At 41.4% G+C, this 16,685-nt stretch overlaps 2 protein-coding genes across 3 annotated transcripts in view; one reads left to right on the forward strand and one right to left on the reverse strand.

Moving 5' to 3' along the window:
- Positions 1–12,238, reverse strand: part of vps13c (vacuolar protein sorting 13 homolog C) — a 55,964-nt gene extending 43,726 nt beyond the window's left edge. Inside the window, exons 1-17 of one of the 2 annotated variants that reach the window (XM_026175933.1) lie at positions 12,069–12,238; positions 8,522–8,755; positions 7,121–7,164; positions 6,684–6,726; positions 6,085–6,180; positions 5,717–5,749; positions 4,611–4,712; positions 4,051–4,113; positions 3,501–3,575; positions 2,020–2,129; positions 1,885–1,944; positions 1,744–1,803; positions 1,492–1,572; positions 1,057–1,114; positions 789–916; positions 607–713; positions 341–515 (exon numbers count right to left, since the gene is read on the reverse strand). In XM_026175933.1, the coding sequence (XP_026031718.1) occupies positions 341–515; positions 607–713; positions 789–916; positions 1,057–1,114; positions 1,492–1,572; positions 1,744–1,803; positions 1,885–1,944; positions 2,020–2,129; positions 3,501–3,575; positions 4,051–4,113; positions 4,611–4,712; positions 5,717–5,749; positions 6,085–6,180; positions 6,684–6,726; positions 7,121–7,164; positions 8,522–8,621 (1,335 nt within the window). In that variant the 5' untranslated portion in view covers positions 8,622–8,755; positions 12,069–12,238. The remainder of the gene's footprint in view (positions 1–340; positions 516–606; positions 714–788; positions 917–1,056; positions 1,115–1,491; positions 1,573–1,743; positions 1,804–1,884; positions 1,945–2,019; positions 2,130–3,500; positions 3,576–4,050; positions 4,114–4,610; positions 4,713–5,716; positions 5,750–6,084; positions 6,181–6,683; positions 6,727–7,120; positions 7,165–8,521; positions 8,756–12,068) is intronic. The other variant, XM_026175942.1, reaches the window with a different exon arrangement.
- Positions 12,239–15,349: 3,111 nt separating this feature from the next.
- On the forward strand, positions 15,350–16,375 carry agrp (agouti related neuropeptide). The gene is made up of 3 exons (XM_026172871.1): positions 15,350–15,560; positions 15,879–15,976; positions 16,081–16,375. Exons 1-3 carry the CDS (start codon positions 15,422–15,424, stop codon positions 16,270–16,272), a joined length of 429 nt encoding a protein of 142 aa, XP_026028656.1. The 5' UTR covers positions 15,350–15,421; the 3' UTR covers positions 16,273–16,375.
- The last annotated feature ends 310 nt before the right edge of the window (positions 16,376–16,685 follow it).

Here is a 16,685-nt window from a genome sequence, read left to right on the forward strand (position 1 = left end):
CAGCAGCAAAGTTCAGCTTCTTTATGAGCTCTTATTGGCAGCTAAAATCCTCATAATTAGGATTCATTAGTTACATTCAGTAACTAAGGCAAAAAAGCAGAAATCAAACACATGACTGGAATTTTCGTTCATTTTAAAGTGATCTTAAGTTACTTCATCTTCGTCATCTTCAGCAGAGTGGTGGAAGATTACAGAGTGCTTTGTGTAATTGGTGGAGATAAAATTCCCACTTGATACTGTTAGCTCTGACTCACCACCACAGCTACATGTGAGCGACTGTGGTTTCTGTTGGGTGTGCGCTCTGTTTAAGCTTGGCGCTGCTGTACAGAGACACCTTTACCTGGACTTGTTGCTCAGTTTCCTGGCTCACTTTGCCCTGGCTCAGCAGTTTGGTCTTGTAGGCGTTCTTGTAAGCCTTCAGGTTCTCCCGATGACGTTTAATGTTAGACCAGGACCACGTGTGTGAAAGAGGGTGGATGTGGACCTCTGTCACGCTGTTGACGCCGTACTTCCACCTGAGAGAGGCAGAGGAAGCAAATATTTGTGAGTTTCTGAGTCGATTTTGTTCCCTGATCATCTCCGAATTGTAAACTTTACAAAACAGACCAGAGTTTGACGTTTCCTTTCACTGGGACGTCCGGCCTGAACTTCCTGTAGGGGGCGTTCTTCACCATGCAGTCGATGGACTCCAGCAGCTCCACCATGGTGAGGTACTGTACAGGAATCCGAGGGGAATGTTTAGAGAACAGTCTCACTTGTCTTTGCCTCCCATCTTGGTCTCATATTACCTGTGGTTTGGTCATCTCGATGGCAATGCTCTGGACCTCCAGCTGAAGATCTGCCTTCGGACTCTTCAGCTCCAGCTCAGCGCTCGGGTTGATGCATATTTTAGCCGAAGCGAAGATTGGTTTGAAAACTTCAGGGAGAAAAATATTTATGGGTGAAATTTGTGTGGATTTCACTGAGTGTAAGACGGTAAATACAGAAATGCAACAGAACAGGGAGGCTGAACTATGTGAATGCTGTTCCTCCTTTTAAAAGAAGTGTTGAACTCACTGTACTGATAGTGAGGAAGCTCCTGGTCCTTAGTGCAAATCCCAGATTTTAGCTGGCCCTGCACGAGAGGAGGAGACAGACGATGAGCGTGAATGTTTCCTCTGACAACAGAATTAGGGTCACTCGGCTGACAGGTACGTACATTTGTGGCTCTCATCTTGCAAACTGTTGAAATTAATGCAACTTACAGTGTCTCCCTTTATGGCTGTAACCAACATAGGGATCACTGGATGACTCCATGAAATGATGACGATTACCTCATTATTTGCTCAAATTAAATTAAAGGTTTAGGACTAAGCAACAGCTTTATAGCTGTAGTTAACATTTACATGCCTTTTCACTTATCATTAGTTTTATTTTTACTTTTTATTCTTGTTATATTTTTATTGTTAATTAAGAATCAGCTCAAATCAGGTGACTCTGTTCCCAACTCACCACGATGTCCTCCCACGATCCTTTGTAAAAGATCGGACTGTTGACGTTCCAGTAGGCGCAGAGAGACTTCAGACTCCCGAGCTGCGGTAAACATGTAAACAGCAGCAATCAAAATCATGGATCGATCCACATCACATGACCGATGAGCTATTCTGCATCCTTCACACAGGTGACGTGCAATTTAAGCTTTAAGCTTACAAACACCAGATAACAAGGAACACAGAATTAGAGGGCAAGCAGAGCATCTGTCACCTTATAGATGATCTTTGCTGCCTCGTTCAGGATGCACTCTTTCCAGGTCGCATCAGTGGTCTAAAAAAACCCAAAGAAAACACAGCGATGTACCAACAGCAACTGCACAGGTAGCTGGAAGTGTGTATGCGTATATGTTACCTTAAGGCTGAGCTCTGACAGCGTCACTCCCATAGACAGGGGGCGCTGTGGATCCGACAGCTAAAACAAAACAGAGCAGACATGAGCTGACTCACCTTAACGAGTATCCGGATTTGAACCTGGATCAGTACTTACATCATCTTCGTAGCGCAAGTGGATGCTGCTGATGTTCACCTGCAGGTTTTTAATCACCTGAGTGGCCATTTTCTCCGCAAACGTGTCCTTCTTTTCTTCCTTGGGTTTGTCTGAAACAATAAACAGTATAAAGCAAGTCTTACTTACTTGGATTCATACCATTTTTACTTCACGCTGGATACAGATGGTTTGTTTCTGTTCATTCATAAAAAGATTCTGAGCTTTAAAAGGCAGGTCCAAGAAACCAATATGTAACAGAGATCCTGAAATATCAAATCAGCTTGAACTGATGCTACCTGTCTTGTGATTTCACACTGACCTCTTCACAGATCAGATTTTCACTACCATATAGAAATGGCCAAAATAATAAACAGTAAAACTGCAATCTTTCTAGAATATTTATAAGTGGTATCAGTCAAAACTATTGTTTCAGTTCGTTTAGTGTAATATTTTGAGGACCAACAGGCTTTGTGTTGATCATAGTGACCAGGTGGGTGGAGGCTGGTGGTACCACCTGGCATATTAAATAACACTGAACACCTTTACCAGAATTTAAATGTGAAAACACACTGCATAACCATCGAAATATCCAAATGGACTAGACTGCAAAGAGACCCTGTCACACAGGCCTAGCGAGCTGTTGGTGACCTCATGGAGCCACTACAAAGATGAGGTTTTTCACTCACTATGTGGCTAGCATTACACATTTTCTCCTAGCAACCAGTGGTTTCCGGGTGGGTCTCTAGGCATGTGTGATTGGGGCCTTACAGGAAAAATGTCTAAACAAAAATAAATAATTTCACTGAACTACTATGAAGAACTGTTTGCAGTACTGAGTTCATTCAGCTTAAAAACAGGACTGTAGTGACTCAGACACACCTGTGAGGTAAGGTAGAGGAGACAGCAGTGCAGTTTAACAGAGCAGCTAGCAAAAGCTCAAAGATCAGAGAGAAAGAAGGAGCAGAGAAGTCACAGGAAGAGTCAAGTATTCACAAATTAGGAATTAGGTCCTCCACAGTGCGCTCTATTCATGTCCAGCTCATCACTTAACAACCTAACAGCCTAAAAAGGGATGCTGCACGGCAGTCTGCCTAACTCCTGCCAGAAGAGAGACTCCCAGTGTGTAAGAGAAGTGGCTTCAGAAACCTTATTTAAACGGGAAGGTAATTCTGTATTGGCACTGTATTATTTAAGATCTTATATGTATATTATTAACCTGACATGAACACTGGTGTCTCTCGTAAGCCCGATACGCTACATGAACCACTTTATAAAAATGCTCCTGGGTCCTTGAATGATAAAAGTCTGCTTCATTAATGGTATAAGTCAAAGGATAATCACTCTCTGTTACAACTTATGAGACCATCTTTCCAGAACAACAGAATCTCCCAGCTGAGTAACATCGTTCTGAATGGTTGATCCAAACAAAAGGACCACGCGCCTGTTTTAAAGCACAAACTCAGTGAAAATGTGAAACTCACCTTCTTTGTGGTCATGTCGTTTCAGCTTCTTCAAGGCTTTTTTGTGCTTTTTGTGTTTTTTACGTCCTTTTGGGACTTTGGCAGCGTTAAAGGAAGAGACGGCAGTTAGTGTGAGAAAAGCCCGAAAGCACACAGACTGCAGGAAGCAGCAGCAGAAGACTCACACATTCAACACTAAAACCAAACTGCTGAACATGTGCGAGCCCGAGAGCACAGATGGGGGGCAGAGATACAAACTAGCACCTCTTACATTTCTTGACATAATCAGAGTGAGCTCTGAGATAATGTGTGTTTATTAACTAAAGGCAAACGGCTAATTAATGGAGCAATATGGCCAAAAAAAACAAACAAAGAATGATTCAAATTCAAATCCCTGAACATCTGAAGCTTTTTTTTTTTTTAACTGGACTTTTATTGGACTGAAGAGCTGTGAAATGCAGCCTTACCTTCTGATGCCAGCATGCACCTACACACGTGTGTGACGCCGACCTGTGTGTCTGTGTGCGTTAACCTTTATGTTTCATTGTGTGTGCCGCACTGTGCGCTTTACCCTTGACTGGCTCCTTGTAAACCACGCTCTCCAGACTGAACAGCAGATCTCCGGTTTGAGATGCTGACAGCCAACGCAGCATGAACGGGACAAACAGGATGTTAATACATTCATCCATTCACCTGTGCAGGACATGATTCACACACTGCGGCGGTCTGGTTTGGACACTTCTGACCTGAAACCTCACAGTGGAAACCTAATGGTGAAGCTCTGACACTTAACACACACATCTGGGTAGAATCTGCACATACGGGATGAGAATTATTTGGTAGCTTAAGCTGTTTAGTTTGCAAACCTGCAAAAAAAAAATCTGAGTTCAGTGCTGCAAAATGTTTTTTTAAAAATACCCTGAAAAAATATCTAGGACTAAACTGAGACTCTGGTTTCTTCGCAGAAACACCAAGTGGAGGAACTAAAACTGTGCCTGTTTGTGTGGTGGGAAAAATGTGAACTGGAGGAAGCGAAAGTTAAAACCACAGGAAAATTTAGCAGAGCAAAGATGGCAAATGAAGCAGGAAACAGAAAAATCCACAGGTGTCACTGAGGTCAGACTGACTCACCCCTGCGTGCGGCCATCTGCAGCGCATCCTCGATGCGTTGCAGTTCCCTCTGCTTGGCCTCCTGCTGGTAACGCTCCTCCTTCGCTGCATCATACTTTAATGCTGAGAAAAACAACCAAAACAAAGCCAGAGTTAGTTTTAACCTCCACCAGCGTCGACCTGGTGCCTGCTCTGAACTGTCTCCTCCTACTGGATAAAGAGCCAGTTTGTCCGTGCCGTCCCTCACGGGACCTCTCCGTGTAGTTGGAGCTCCCTGTGGAGTTTCACCACAAACAAACTAAAGTTCAGTTTACATTCAGCATGTCAGGAGTTACTGTGTATCTTACAAATGTGTTCAAGGTGTTGTCATCTTTATAAAGCATTTACTGGCATGCTGCTGTGTATCTCACTTTGTTGCGCAAACATTGTCTTTGCATATCATCTCTGGTTCTGTTTTTCTTGCGCACAGAGATACAGACTGACAGCAAAACTGCTCCTTTGGGTTACTTGAAGTCAAAACAGGATCACATGAAAAAACTGTTACAATCAGTCTTTAAGTAAGAGCCGCTTATAGAAAAGAAACAAAACATATTACACTTGTAATATGACTTCTTTCTCTCACCCCAACCAGTTGCAGCAGATGGCCCCGCCCCTCCCTGAGCCTGGTTAAAAGGGAGTTTTTCTTCCTACTGGACACAAACCTTTTCCAGATCCCCATATATCCCTTTGAAACATCCCAGGATTAGTTTTCAGAAATCCCTACATCAAGATTAAGGAAGAACCCCAGACGGGAAACCAGATACCTCTACACAAAACCACCGAGACGGTTAATCAGAGCTGCACGATAAGTTTACTGGAAATTGCTGTTTTTTGTTTTTACCTGAAAGGTTTTTCTACACACCTTAAATCCAAATTCAACACAAAGCTGTAGCAGTTTCACAGTAAAAGCTCTCCACTAATCTAACAGCATAGAGGCTTTTACTTTGAAGGAATTTAAAAACGGATTACAAGTTAAACCGCTGTTATCATACACTTATTTGTTTTTTGACATCGTGCAGCCCTGACAGGAAGCCCAGAGAACGGATCGGACCTAAACCCGAACCTCCACCTCTGAACTGGTAGCTTACCGTTATACGGACTCGTTTTCAGCTGAGATCCAGCTGGAACACACACATAAAAGCTGAGAAAACACTCCTTTATCAAAAGCAACACACTGTTAGTAAACTAGCCACGCCTCCATGATGCCATCTGTTAGAAAAGCCTGAAAAAAAACCCCTCTCTCCTGTGTGTGTGTGTGTGTGTGTGTGTGTGTGTGTGTGTGTGTGTGTGTGTGTGTGTGTGTGTATATAGGAGTTATCATAAGCTGTATACAACTGATTACCAGCTCAAAAGAAAATGTATCGTCCACCTTCTGAGTTCAACTTCCTGTTTCTTCTTCTACTTCATGTGACACTTGCCTGGAAAGATGCTTATCTGCAAATTCAGCATAACTTACTGGCTCCAGGGACAACCAGAAGGTAAAGACCCTCCAATGTGGCAACCACAGCATCATTGTAGAGGTTCTTCCAGGGGATTTTCAAAGTCAGCTTCCCTGAAACACAAACACAGATTCTTTCTGATTATCAAAAGGAAAATGTTCAACATCCCAACCCTTACAGAAGTCTTCTAGATGCTGGTGATTGGTCCAGCTTTTGGTGTGTTTGTGTTTATGCTGGCTATCTGCACTCGTGCACGTAGGGATATCACTTCCAGCTGATCATCATCAGATTAAACAGGAAGGAGCTGAGTAAGCTTAGATTTTTAATTGCTCTCTTAAACCTTCAGCAGCTTGCTAAACAGGTTTGGTAGCATTAACTAAGAATTTACCACCCTACCATTATGTTTACATATGATCACTTGAGGCTACTGCCGAAAAAAAAAGAAGCATTGCTGTGTCAAAATGCTAACGTCGAGGTTTTGAGGGTGTGTGTGCGTGTGCGGGGGTAGATACATATTTGGTCTATGGGGATGGCTGACTTGTGATGTGAAGCAATAAAGCACACAAAGAGCTTCAAAAAAGATGGCATGAGGTGAATAACAACCATCAGAACTCACCGATCTGTCCGGCCTTCACTTTGAAGGGAACATCAAACTCACTCTGAAACACAAATGCACACACTATTAGCACCATGGCCTGTGGAAAGGGATGACGAGCCAGGTGTCCAGGCTTAAACTCTGCCATTTTGAGTATTCTCACTCAAAACACACTCCAAACTACTAAAGCATCTCAGAGCAAACAGGAAGTGAGAATTTTGCAGCCTACAGATTATGTGGTTAGCCTGTGTTTACAACACATATGATTTAACAAGCTAGCAATCTTCTGTAACCATGAGGAGGCCACAGTTATCACACCATCACAACACCATGTGACAACCAAGCAGAGTACAAAGGCCAAAAACAGACTCCTTTACATTAAAAGCTCAGGCCACTCTATAAAATCATCACACTAAACCACAGGCTGCACGTGTCAGTGTGTGAGGTTTGGGACTTACCAGAGCATTTTCTTTAACTCGCAGGTTCTCAAGGACAACATTTCCTGTAAGAAATCAGAAGAAGAATCAGAGTCAGCATATCTGATTGTGTGTTTACAAAAAGAATCATATGTTTCACACGTATCCCTTTAAATGCTTCATTTGGCAAAATTAAGGTAAAACTTTAAACTCATTCTGATACAAATACTCGGGTGTATCAGCCTGATTTTGCTACAGCAGTTTTATCGATAAACCTGCCCAGGATCCACCTGGATGTGAAATCCTTCAGGTGATTTTCCATAAGCATCTAAGCCAGTATTTGATTAGTGGAGAGAAGCTTCCTTCTCATGTGTGCCAGCAGCATGTTTACAGATATGAGGAAACATTAGGAAGCAGGAATGTAGCCAGACAGGCGGCAGCACATTGCCCACATGTTACACTTCTGCCATGTTCACATATTACTGACATGTAATGTCCTGGAGTTTTTACTGAAACTGGTTTGAACATGTACACAAAGGCTAACTAACTTGAGGATGTTTGCTTGTTATATTGCACAAGTAACAGACATTAAAAGGTTAATGAGTCCCAGTTAACTTCCTCATGAAAGACTATTCAATTAAATTTCCAGCCGTGGCTTTGCTGTAACATCATTTTAATATGTTTAAGTGAAAGCATTTAATCAGTCTGTGTAGCAGTGACAAAAATAACCATGCTGATGATAATGGCTTAACCGCAGACGTGCTGCAGTGTGTGTGTGTGTCTGATAAGCTGCAGGTTAACTGAATTAACTGAATGCACCTTCTGTGTGTCACTTTAACTTCAGCGCCACTTCACGCTGACTGATCTGGTATCTGGATGAGGCCCAAACACCAGGACATGTGCAGCGGGCTGAGGGTCCGCTTTCAGTTACTGGACCCGAATGTGGGCTGCAAAGTTCAGTCCCCCTCCAGCGCCTGACCTCGTTGTAATATCCGGTAATTCAATAACAACGAGTCGCTGTGAAAGCTGGACGTGAAAACACTCAAATGTCCGTGTTTATTCTCTCGCTGTGAGTCACTCTTTAGTTCGGCGAACATTTAACAAACTTAAAGCATCCCCAGTCAGCAAAAAATAATATTCAACCACAGCACTCAGTAGCTTCCCCTTCTACTTCGCTGTATATTAAGTGGAGGTGTAGCCCAAACACCAGACGAAGCTTTAACGAAAGTTAAAATTTCACCAGAACACATACTAAATTACAGCTTAAATTGATGCCGATATTATCAATAAACTCTATCGCTTTACAGTATGTGTTCAGACACTTTAATTATACTTGTCAAGTTGTGCAAAAAGACGCAAGCACTAAATTTAGAAATTTTCGAACGGAGTCTGGCTCGGATGCGTGTACAACAGAGACAGTTCCTAGCTAGCTGCAGAACCCACCTCCCCAGATCCCGATCTTGAGCTGAGACTTGTCGAGATTCTCCACGTAGTCTCCGATGAACCTATTGAGCAGGTCGCTGACCAGAGACTCGAAAACCATGACCGAAAGCTCCGGGATGGACCCAAATACAGGGTCACCGTCAGCTTTCCCCTGATTTCCGGATCAGCTGATGACAGATATTCAAGTCTGACAGCTTCCGAGCTCGACTGCTCTGCCTGGTCGATTAGCTCCGTCTGTGTGAGAAACCAGTGCGTGTGTGAGAAGGAGAGCATCGATCAATCAGTCAGGTGAGAGTGAGTCAGAGCTGGAGGGGTGTGTGTGATTTCTCCTCGACCTGGTTTGTGAAAGAAAAGATTCTTTGTGTTTCAAGTCTCCGAGGACGCACTGTGTGTAATATCAGCACTCGGGTCCCCAATTACAGTGACTGTAGTAATGCAATGCTCATAAAAACTTTCTTGAACAAGAATAATATTTTTAAAGCAAGACACCCCAACAGTGTGTTAGCAGCACAGAGCCACTGCTGTCATTGTGCACAGCGCTGCACAGTTGATAAGATCGGTGGAGAGAATATAGTGATACGGATCACTGATTTTCTGACAGCGGTGAACCGAAAGTGTCCAAACCACAAACAATAAAATGAAACTTAAGTGCATCTGCAGAATAAACAGTTAACAGGTTCAGGCTCTGGGACTCAGACTGATGTTTAAAAGAAACTATAAATATCCACCTAATTATGTTACAATAAAAACAATAATATTTTTGATTATTTTTTTTAACTGAATGATTTGCAAATATGTATAGATTTATAGCCCCGAAATAACCAACGCTGTGCCTTGATGATAGAGGGAGATGGATACTGTGAGGTCAAAAGTGAATTGAACTAATCAGACAAAACAGAAAACAGCTCGGCCCTCCTGCCTGCGATGCTAAAGTTGATTTGAATGCTTGGTCTGGAAGCTTATTTCTAAAATGCTTTTGGTGCATAGACTGTATATAAAAGTTGGACGTGATCAAGTTAAAGTGAAATCTCGGGCTGAGCATTTTCACGGTTACCCTGTTGGGATTTTGAAATGGGACACCACATGCCCATAAAATATATGTAGCAACTTGTCCATTAGTGGCATAATGTGCTTCACCTTATTACTTTTTAAACACCATTATTCTAAAGTAAGCATCAGATTACATTCAGTAAGTGAGCAAAAGTAGCAACTGAGACTATCATTTCATCAAAAAAGTGTTTAGTGAAGTCACAAATCAAGCGTGACTGGATCATATCTTCTTTGCAGTTTGACTTCTTTTTGAAGCCACTCCCTGCTGGCCATTGGAAAGAGTGCAGGCTGAAGCTGAAGCTGTGTCTATCCTTTATATACAGTCTATGATGTGGCTGGATTTAGGCTGCACCACAGCAAGCAATTTGCTCTCCACACATCAGTTTGTTGCTGACAGTTGGACACTAGCAGACATCCATGGCTCTGGTTGCCTAGGTAACCCTTTAGCGTATTTACCACCAGGTCATATATCTATCAAGGTATGCTGCATAGTCTTTTACTGGTAGTCTTTTCAATTGAAGCATTAAAATGTTATCTTTGGAACCGCGCACTTTGAGCTGTCTGCAGTTTTTTCAGCCTTAGTCGCTTAAACTTGCCAGATGTGGTTTATTTTCTACATCTGTTCACAGTTGTGAAGCACTTTATTAACACACGCAAAGCCTTTTTATTCACACAGGCTAAAGTCAGCAGGTGTTGATTTGTCCTGCTCTGTGTTTTCCCCGCATTGTAAACCTGCACATCTCCATTTTCTGTGTTAAGCACATTGAGTGTATATGTAATGAAATGTGCTATAAAAATAAAATCGTCATCATTTGTCAGTGTAATGTTTGTCTGCACCTTAACATGAAACACCTGCTAGATGATACGTGACACACTGGTGGAAAATAGAACCTACGGCAAAAGGAGAACTCTGCAAATACACGGAGGTCCATAAGTTTTTGGACAATTACATAGTTCTTGTCATTTGTCTTGTGAATTTTCTTTTTTTGATATAGTTAGGGTTGGATCCGGCGACCCTGAGACCTTACTTAGTTTTACTGTGTGGAATTAAAGAAATTATTTTACAGCTACAATATATCCTGCAGCATTAATATTGCATTAACAATATAATCTACAGCATTGACATTGCATTAAGATGGTTATTAAACCTGCTGGCTTTACATTAACCTTTTATTACAGGGGCAGCCATAATAATTGTATACGCACATTTTGTGGTTATTAAAGAGTTAAAGCTCAGTCAATTAAGGAAAGGTCATAAACCTCGTTCGGCGCGATATCCGGGCGATCTATTGTGTAAGTGACTTGGAGCTATAGAAGGTTAAAACTGCATACACGCTTACAAAACATATAGTACATATAATCTAGAAACAGGCCTGAAACTATTCAGCAACCTGTGGCGTTTGAGTCAAAGGAGCTTGCAAAGAAAAGCGTCTGGACTTCTTTAAGTTGCTTGAAGACGTTTCACCTCTCATCCGAGAAGATTCTTCAGTTCGCTTAGTAACAGGTGACAGAAGATGTGTCAAAAAGAAGACAAGTCCCTGGGGACCTTGAGGGCCTGGATTCATCGCCATATTTGGACGAAGATGCTAGGGAGGGGAACTTCGGTGCCTGCATTTATCTCTTAAAATTGATCGTTGTCTGTAAAAAATGCAAATAATGTTCTTAAGATGCAAAAACGCGAGAAGGGGTGTCAAACCCTGACATTATAAAAGCAATTGCTTGTGTATTTTTGGGTGGAGATCTATGCTGATTGTATGCAATATCCATCTCCCTGTGTTCAATAAAATCATTGTTTGACCAGACTCTTCGGGACCAGTGTTGTTTTGTTTTCCTCCTCAATATCTTCGAGTTCGGGACAACTGCAATAGGTGTAGACTGCTACTGAGTGTTTCTTCTTCACTCTATATGGGTTTATACACCTCTCTGCATTTAATCATTGGTTATTATTAATCTCCGGCTCTTTTCCACAGTGTGTTTTTGTCCCGTCTCCTTCCCCTCACCCCCAGCCTCCCTGAGTCTGGTTTTGCCAGAGGTTTCTTCCCGTTAAAAGGGAGTTTTTTCCCCACTGTCGCCAAAGTGCTTGCTGATAACAGGTCATCTGATTGTTGGCGTTTTCTCTGTATTATTGAGGCAACTTTGTTGTGATTTGGCACTATGTAAATAAAATTTAACTTGGCCTCTATTTTGCCACAGCAAATTTTAAATAAACCAAGACATGATTGAAGTTCAGTTTTAATTGAAGAATCTATTTCATGAAATGTTTAGTAATTTGTTACACCCCAGCCCAGGGAACCGGCGTGCGACATAAGGAAAATAAAAATAAGGAAAAATGCCCCCACACTCCCTGCTCTCAAGGAGGACGAACCAACAAAAAACAGCTACCACGGATTTCACAACAGCCAGTCAGTTTATTGAGTCCCAAAAGGTAGCAGGCATCAGGGTGAGCATAGCCAAAACAACAAACAGAAACTCTAGAAATGAAATGCAGCTGGCTTACCTTCACAGAAAACCCCAAACGAAAATCACAGGTGTCTTACCTGCCTCCCTAACCAAAAACAGGAGAAAAGATTGCCAAAGAAAAATGGCTTCTCACCCCTACAGCTACCGAGTTAAAACAGTATCGACAACTATTTACATCTATATACAACAAACTATTTACAACACAGGGGGAGATCACAAACATGACAAACTGAAACACAGGGCTTAAATACATAGAGGGAGCAATCAGGGAATGGACAACAGGAGGGAAACACAGCTGGGGCAAATCAGAACTGACGAGACAAGGAAGCGTAACCTGAACACACTGAGATAAGACAGACCTTCAAAGTAAAACAGGAAACACATAACAGTCACGCCTAAAACAAAACACTGACAACATCGAATCGTAACAAATTACAGTCACTTTTATACACGGATACATGTCATTGACCTGTATATATTCAAGATTCAAGAAGTTTATTGTCACATACACCGTAAAACACAAATGTTAAGCTGCAATGAAATTCTTACTTTGCGAGTTCCCTTTAACACAACTAAATAAACAACTAACTAAAAAAAACATAAAAAAAACTCTAAGCATAAAAAATAATAGAATAAAGCGAGTGCTATGGACACTCGCTTTATTACTTGCACCTATTTAGAAGTGCAAGTAGTTATGCAACACTGTCACAGTGTTAACATAATCAGATTATGCAAATATTAAAATTGTTTAAATTGTATGTAGTTGTATTATGATCACATGAAAGAAACAGAACCCACACATGACTGTGGTAAGAGTTCAGGCTGAAACAGGAAGTATGTGAAGACAAACATGTTTATTAAGTCCATTTCCTGCTGATGGGCTGTAATCAGTTGATTCTGAGCGCAGATGCTATGTGCAACTGCAGCTGTGTCCGATCTCATTTGTACTGAGTGCGGCGATGATGTCAACAGTGTGTCACTATTCAGAGAATTGGCAGCATGTTGGCAGACAGAGGATGAGGAGGAGGAAGTCTAACCAAAGCAGCAGATTGACAATAATAGAAGAAACATGAAGGAAGCAGCTGATCTAATGTTCTCCATTAAAGCACCCTGAGAGGATTATTACTGAGTGTACCGAGCTCTAATGAGCACTCAGATCATAACTGACAGCACAGAGGCAAACACGACTACTTTTACTGATTAAGGAACAAAATAAAGGCACATTGAATAAATTTACAATTTACTTTTTTTATCCACATAGTTAATTTTTTTTTTTTTTATTTGAACTCACGCAGGCTTATCGAATCAATCGGTCCTGTTTCCTAGATCAGTTCATTTACCACTCTGGGCTGGTAAGAAAAAAGAAGACCAAATTCAGTTAAACCACTATGTGAAAACATTTCAGGCTGGACAAGAACCTAGCCTGCCTTTATATCCTCCTCTGTCATCTATTCTGCAAACAAAGGTACCAAATATCTCAAAAAGAACGACAAAAAAGAACCAAAAAAATCACACCAGGGAAGAGTTTGAGCAGGGAGATCCGTACTGGGTCATCTGCCCAACGCTGAGGACCTTAGGTCTTCTCAGAGTCGAGGTGGAGCACAAATCTACTCCAACTGGGAGAAGAAGGTTTCCTGAACACACGCTTCTAAAACTGGTTCTGCAGACCTGAAGTGTCACATCTGCTGCTGCTTCTGCAGGATTACTGTGTTTCAGTAACACAGTGATTCTGTGTTCATGTGTTGCTCTCTCTGACCTCGCTCTTCCTTTTCCTTGCTGCAGATATCTCTGGCTCCAGGGCTTATCTGTCGTATCTGCGGTTACTAGCCTCTGCTTTTTTGTTTGTTTTGCCTTTCTGTTGTCTCCTTGTCTTTTTCACATTCCCCACAACTGGTTTTATTAAAGATTTCTTCTTATTAAAAGGGAGTTTTTACCTTTACCCAGGCAGTATCTGGGTTTCCCTCTGTAAAACAGCCCGCTGCCAGTCTTTCTATCTTACAAGACTAAGTACCCTGAGGTGATATTTGCTCTGATTTTGTACTAGAAAATAAAGAAAAAGATAAAATAAATAGTTTCCACATAGAAGAATATTGTGTTTTCTATTAGACACTCAACTGTCTGTCCAGTTTTTGATATATTCCTCATTTGTTTTTGTCGTATATAGATGAAAATGGACAGAAGTGACCTTTACGACATAATCACCATACTAATAGATGCCCCAACCCCCTGCTATACAGTCTCACGTATAGTTTAAATTAGCCTTAGAGCTTCCATCATGCTCCATTTGATGTATCTCTGCAAGGTCGCGGGATGATGCACATGCACAGCGGGTGCCATTCCATACCAAACCTGTGGGTCATGTGACCTTCTTCCTGTCCAGGGGTCTTTAAATTGCCCCTCGTCATCTCAGAGAGTCACAGTGAAGAGTCACAGCAACAGGTGAGTCACATCTCCGTCTGGTTCTCTTCTGATTCAGTTTATGTAGGAAGTAAATAAGATTTTATTTATGATTAAAACTGAAGTTTTATTTAAGCCTTCTGGTGTATTAGTGACAATAACAGGAATATTATGCTGTAAAAGAGATTTTTCCAGGGATACAATTTTGTTATCTTGGGAGCTGACACAGTTATCTTTTTATTATTACAGTTGTGTTTTTGATAATTTAAAAAATAAGTTTAATAAAAAGTCAAATTCAGCAGTGTAAAATTATTTTAATAAAACAAAGTGGAACTATGCAGCCTAGTACTAAATGTCCTTTGCACCACTAATGAAACCCAGCAGGAATGATTTTGTTTTTAGCTGCTGACGAGCTTCACTGTGGATGTAAATGACAACGTGCTTAATGAGAATCTCTCCTTGCTTTATGCATGACTTGTTTTCATCATACAGGAAAGTGATTAAAACCAGTGCTGTGGGTTATTGCTAAGGAAGAAAGGGAGATGTAATTTAATATTTTACGGAACAATATTTAATTTGTTTTCCTCCAAGGTTTGCAATCTGCTCAGTGTGGAAATTTCAACAGATTTGGTTATGCATAAGAATAATACTCTGCTGGTTCTAATCTGAAAAAAGAAACACTTGGTGCTGAAATTTATAACTAACATACTCAAACTTATGTGCTGAAAATAAAGAGAAATTCACAAACCAGCAGGTTAGTTTATTTCACGTGGGATCAGATCATATCTGTTATCAAACTTACTCCAACAAGCTCCAAATCCAAAACTTGTTTGGTAGAAAATTTCACACATGTTAGTTGTCTTTGTATCAACTAATGAAGGTTTTTGAATGTCTGTGTCTGTTTTCCTCCTTCAGAGACTCTTGTTGGAGAAACTGAGGATTGTGGGAGTTGTGGTGCAGGTTTTTCTTCTTCTTTTGTCTGCCAGCAGCAGGATGTTTGGCACTGTGCTGCTCTGCTGTTGGTCCTTCGGTCTGCTGCCGCTCGCCTCCTCGCTGGTTCATGGAAACTTACCGCTCGATGAAGGTCCTGTCGCTGGACGTCGCACTGAAACCTCCTTCCTATCTGAAATCGGTCAGTAACATCTCTTCATTCAGAGAGCTCAAACCACTGTCTCTCCAACACACCACGGTTGGCAGGATTAATCCGTTTAACAGTGGAAGCATGAATATTTATAGATAGAAAAAGTAGACCTCTGAACATGTAGTTTTCTATTTTGTCCCTATTTTTTTTGTTTTACATCACATCTAGTAAGCCCAATCTTTTACATTTGACTGCAGTTATTTTGAAGTATTTTGAAATTGATTTTTCACATTCAGCAGATTAAACACAATGGATTACGGTAAGCAAAAAAAATGCAAAATACATTCTGCTGTGTTTTCTGATTTGCAGAAAGAAGTCAAGTACCTGACCGCATGCACGAGCCTGCCCTCCTCCCTGTGGACTCTGTAGAAGATCATTTTTTGATGGATACAGGCTCCTATGATGAGGTGCAGCATTTAAACCAGCAGTTTACTCTTTACCTCGTGACTCCCTGTTAACAGGTTTACCTTAACAAAGTGAATTCATCTGCTTGCTGCGTTTATGTTTGCAGGACACGTCTGCAGCCTTACAGCTGCAGGGTCGGGCCATGCGTTCACCTCGTCGCTGCATCCCTCACCAGCAGTCCTGTTTGGGCTACCCGCTTCCCTGTTGTGATCCCTGTGACACCTGCTACTGCCGCTTCTTCAACGCCATCTGCTACTGCCGCCGAGTTGGCCACGTGTGCCCCCCAAGACGCACCTGATAACAAGCTGCTGTGATGAGGAGCGAAGGCAGAGACTCATACAGCAAATATGATCTGTGATCTTTTTGTTTTGTGTCGCATTAAATGTGCTGTAATAAATAACTGATGAGGACAGTGTGTGTAATCATATCAGTGTAACCTGAAGATGTGAAAACACATCTCTATATACAGTGGGGCAAAAAAGTATTTAGTCAGCCACCGATTGTGCAAGTTCCCCCACCTAAAATGATGACAGAGGTCAGTAATTTGCACCAGAGGTACACTTCAACTGTGAGAGACAGAATGTGAAAAAAAAATCCATGAATCCACATGGTAGGATTTGTAAAGAATTTATTGGTAAATCAGGGTGGAAAATAAGTATTTGGTCAATAACAAAAATACAACTCAATACTTTGTAACATAACCTTTGTTGG

This window comes from Astatotilapia calliptera, chromosome 1 (assembly GCF_900246225.1).
Source record: "Astatotilapia calliptera chromosome 1, fAstCal1.2, whole genome shotgun sequence".
NCBI lineage: Eukaryota > Metazoa > Chordata > Actinopteri > Cichliformes > Cichlidae > Astatotilapia > Astatotilapia calliptera.

Coding starts and splice junctions, on each gene's coding strand:
- agrp (XM_026172871.1), top strand. CDS start 15,422: ATGTTTGGCACTGTGCTGCTCTGCTGTTGGTCCTTCGGTCTGCTGCCG. Junction 15,561..15,878: donor CTCCTTCCTATCTGAAATCG/GTCAGTAACATC, acceptor TCTGATTTGCAG/AAAGAAGTCAAGTACCTGAC. Junction 15,977..16,080: donor ATACAGGCTCCTATGATGAG/GTGCAGCATTTA, acceptor TTATGTTTGCAG/GACACGTCTGCAGCCTTACA.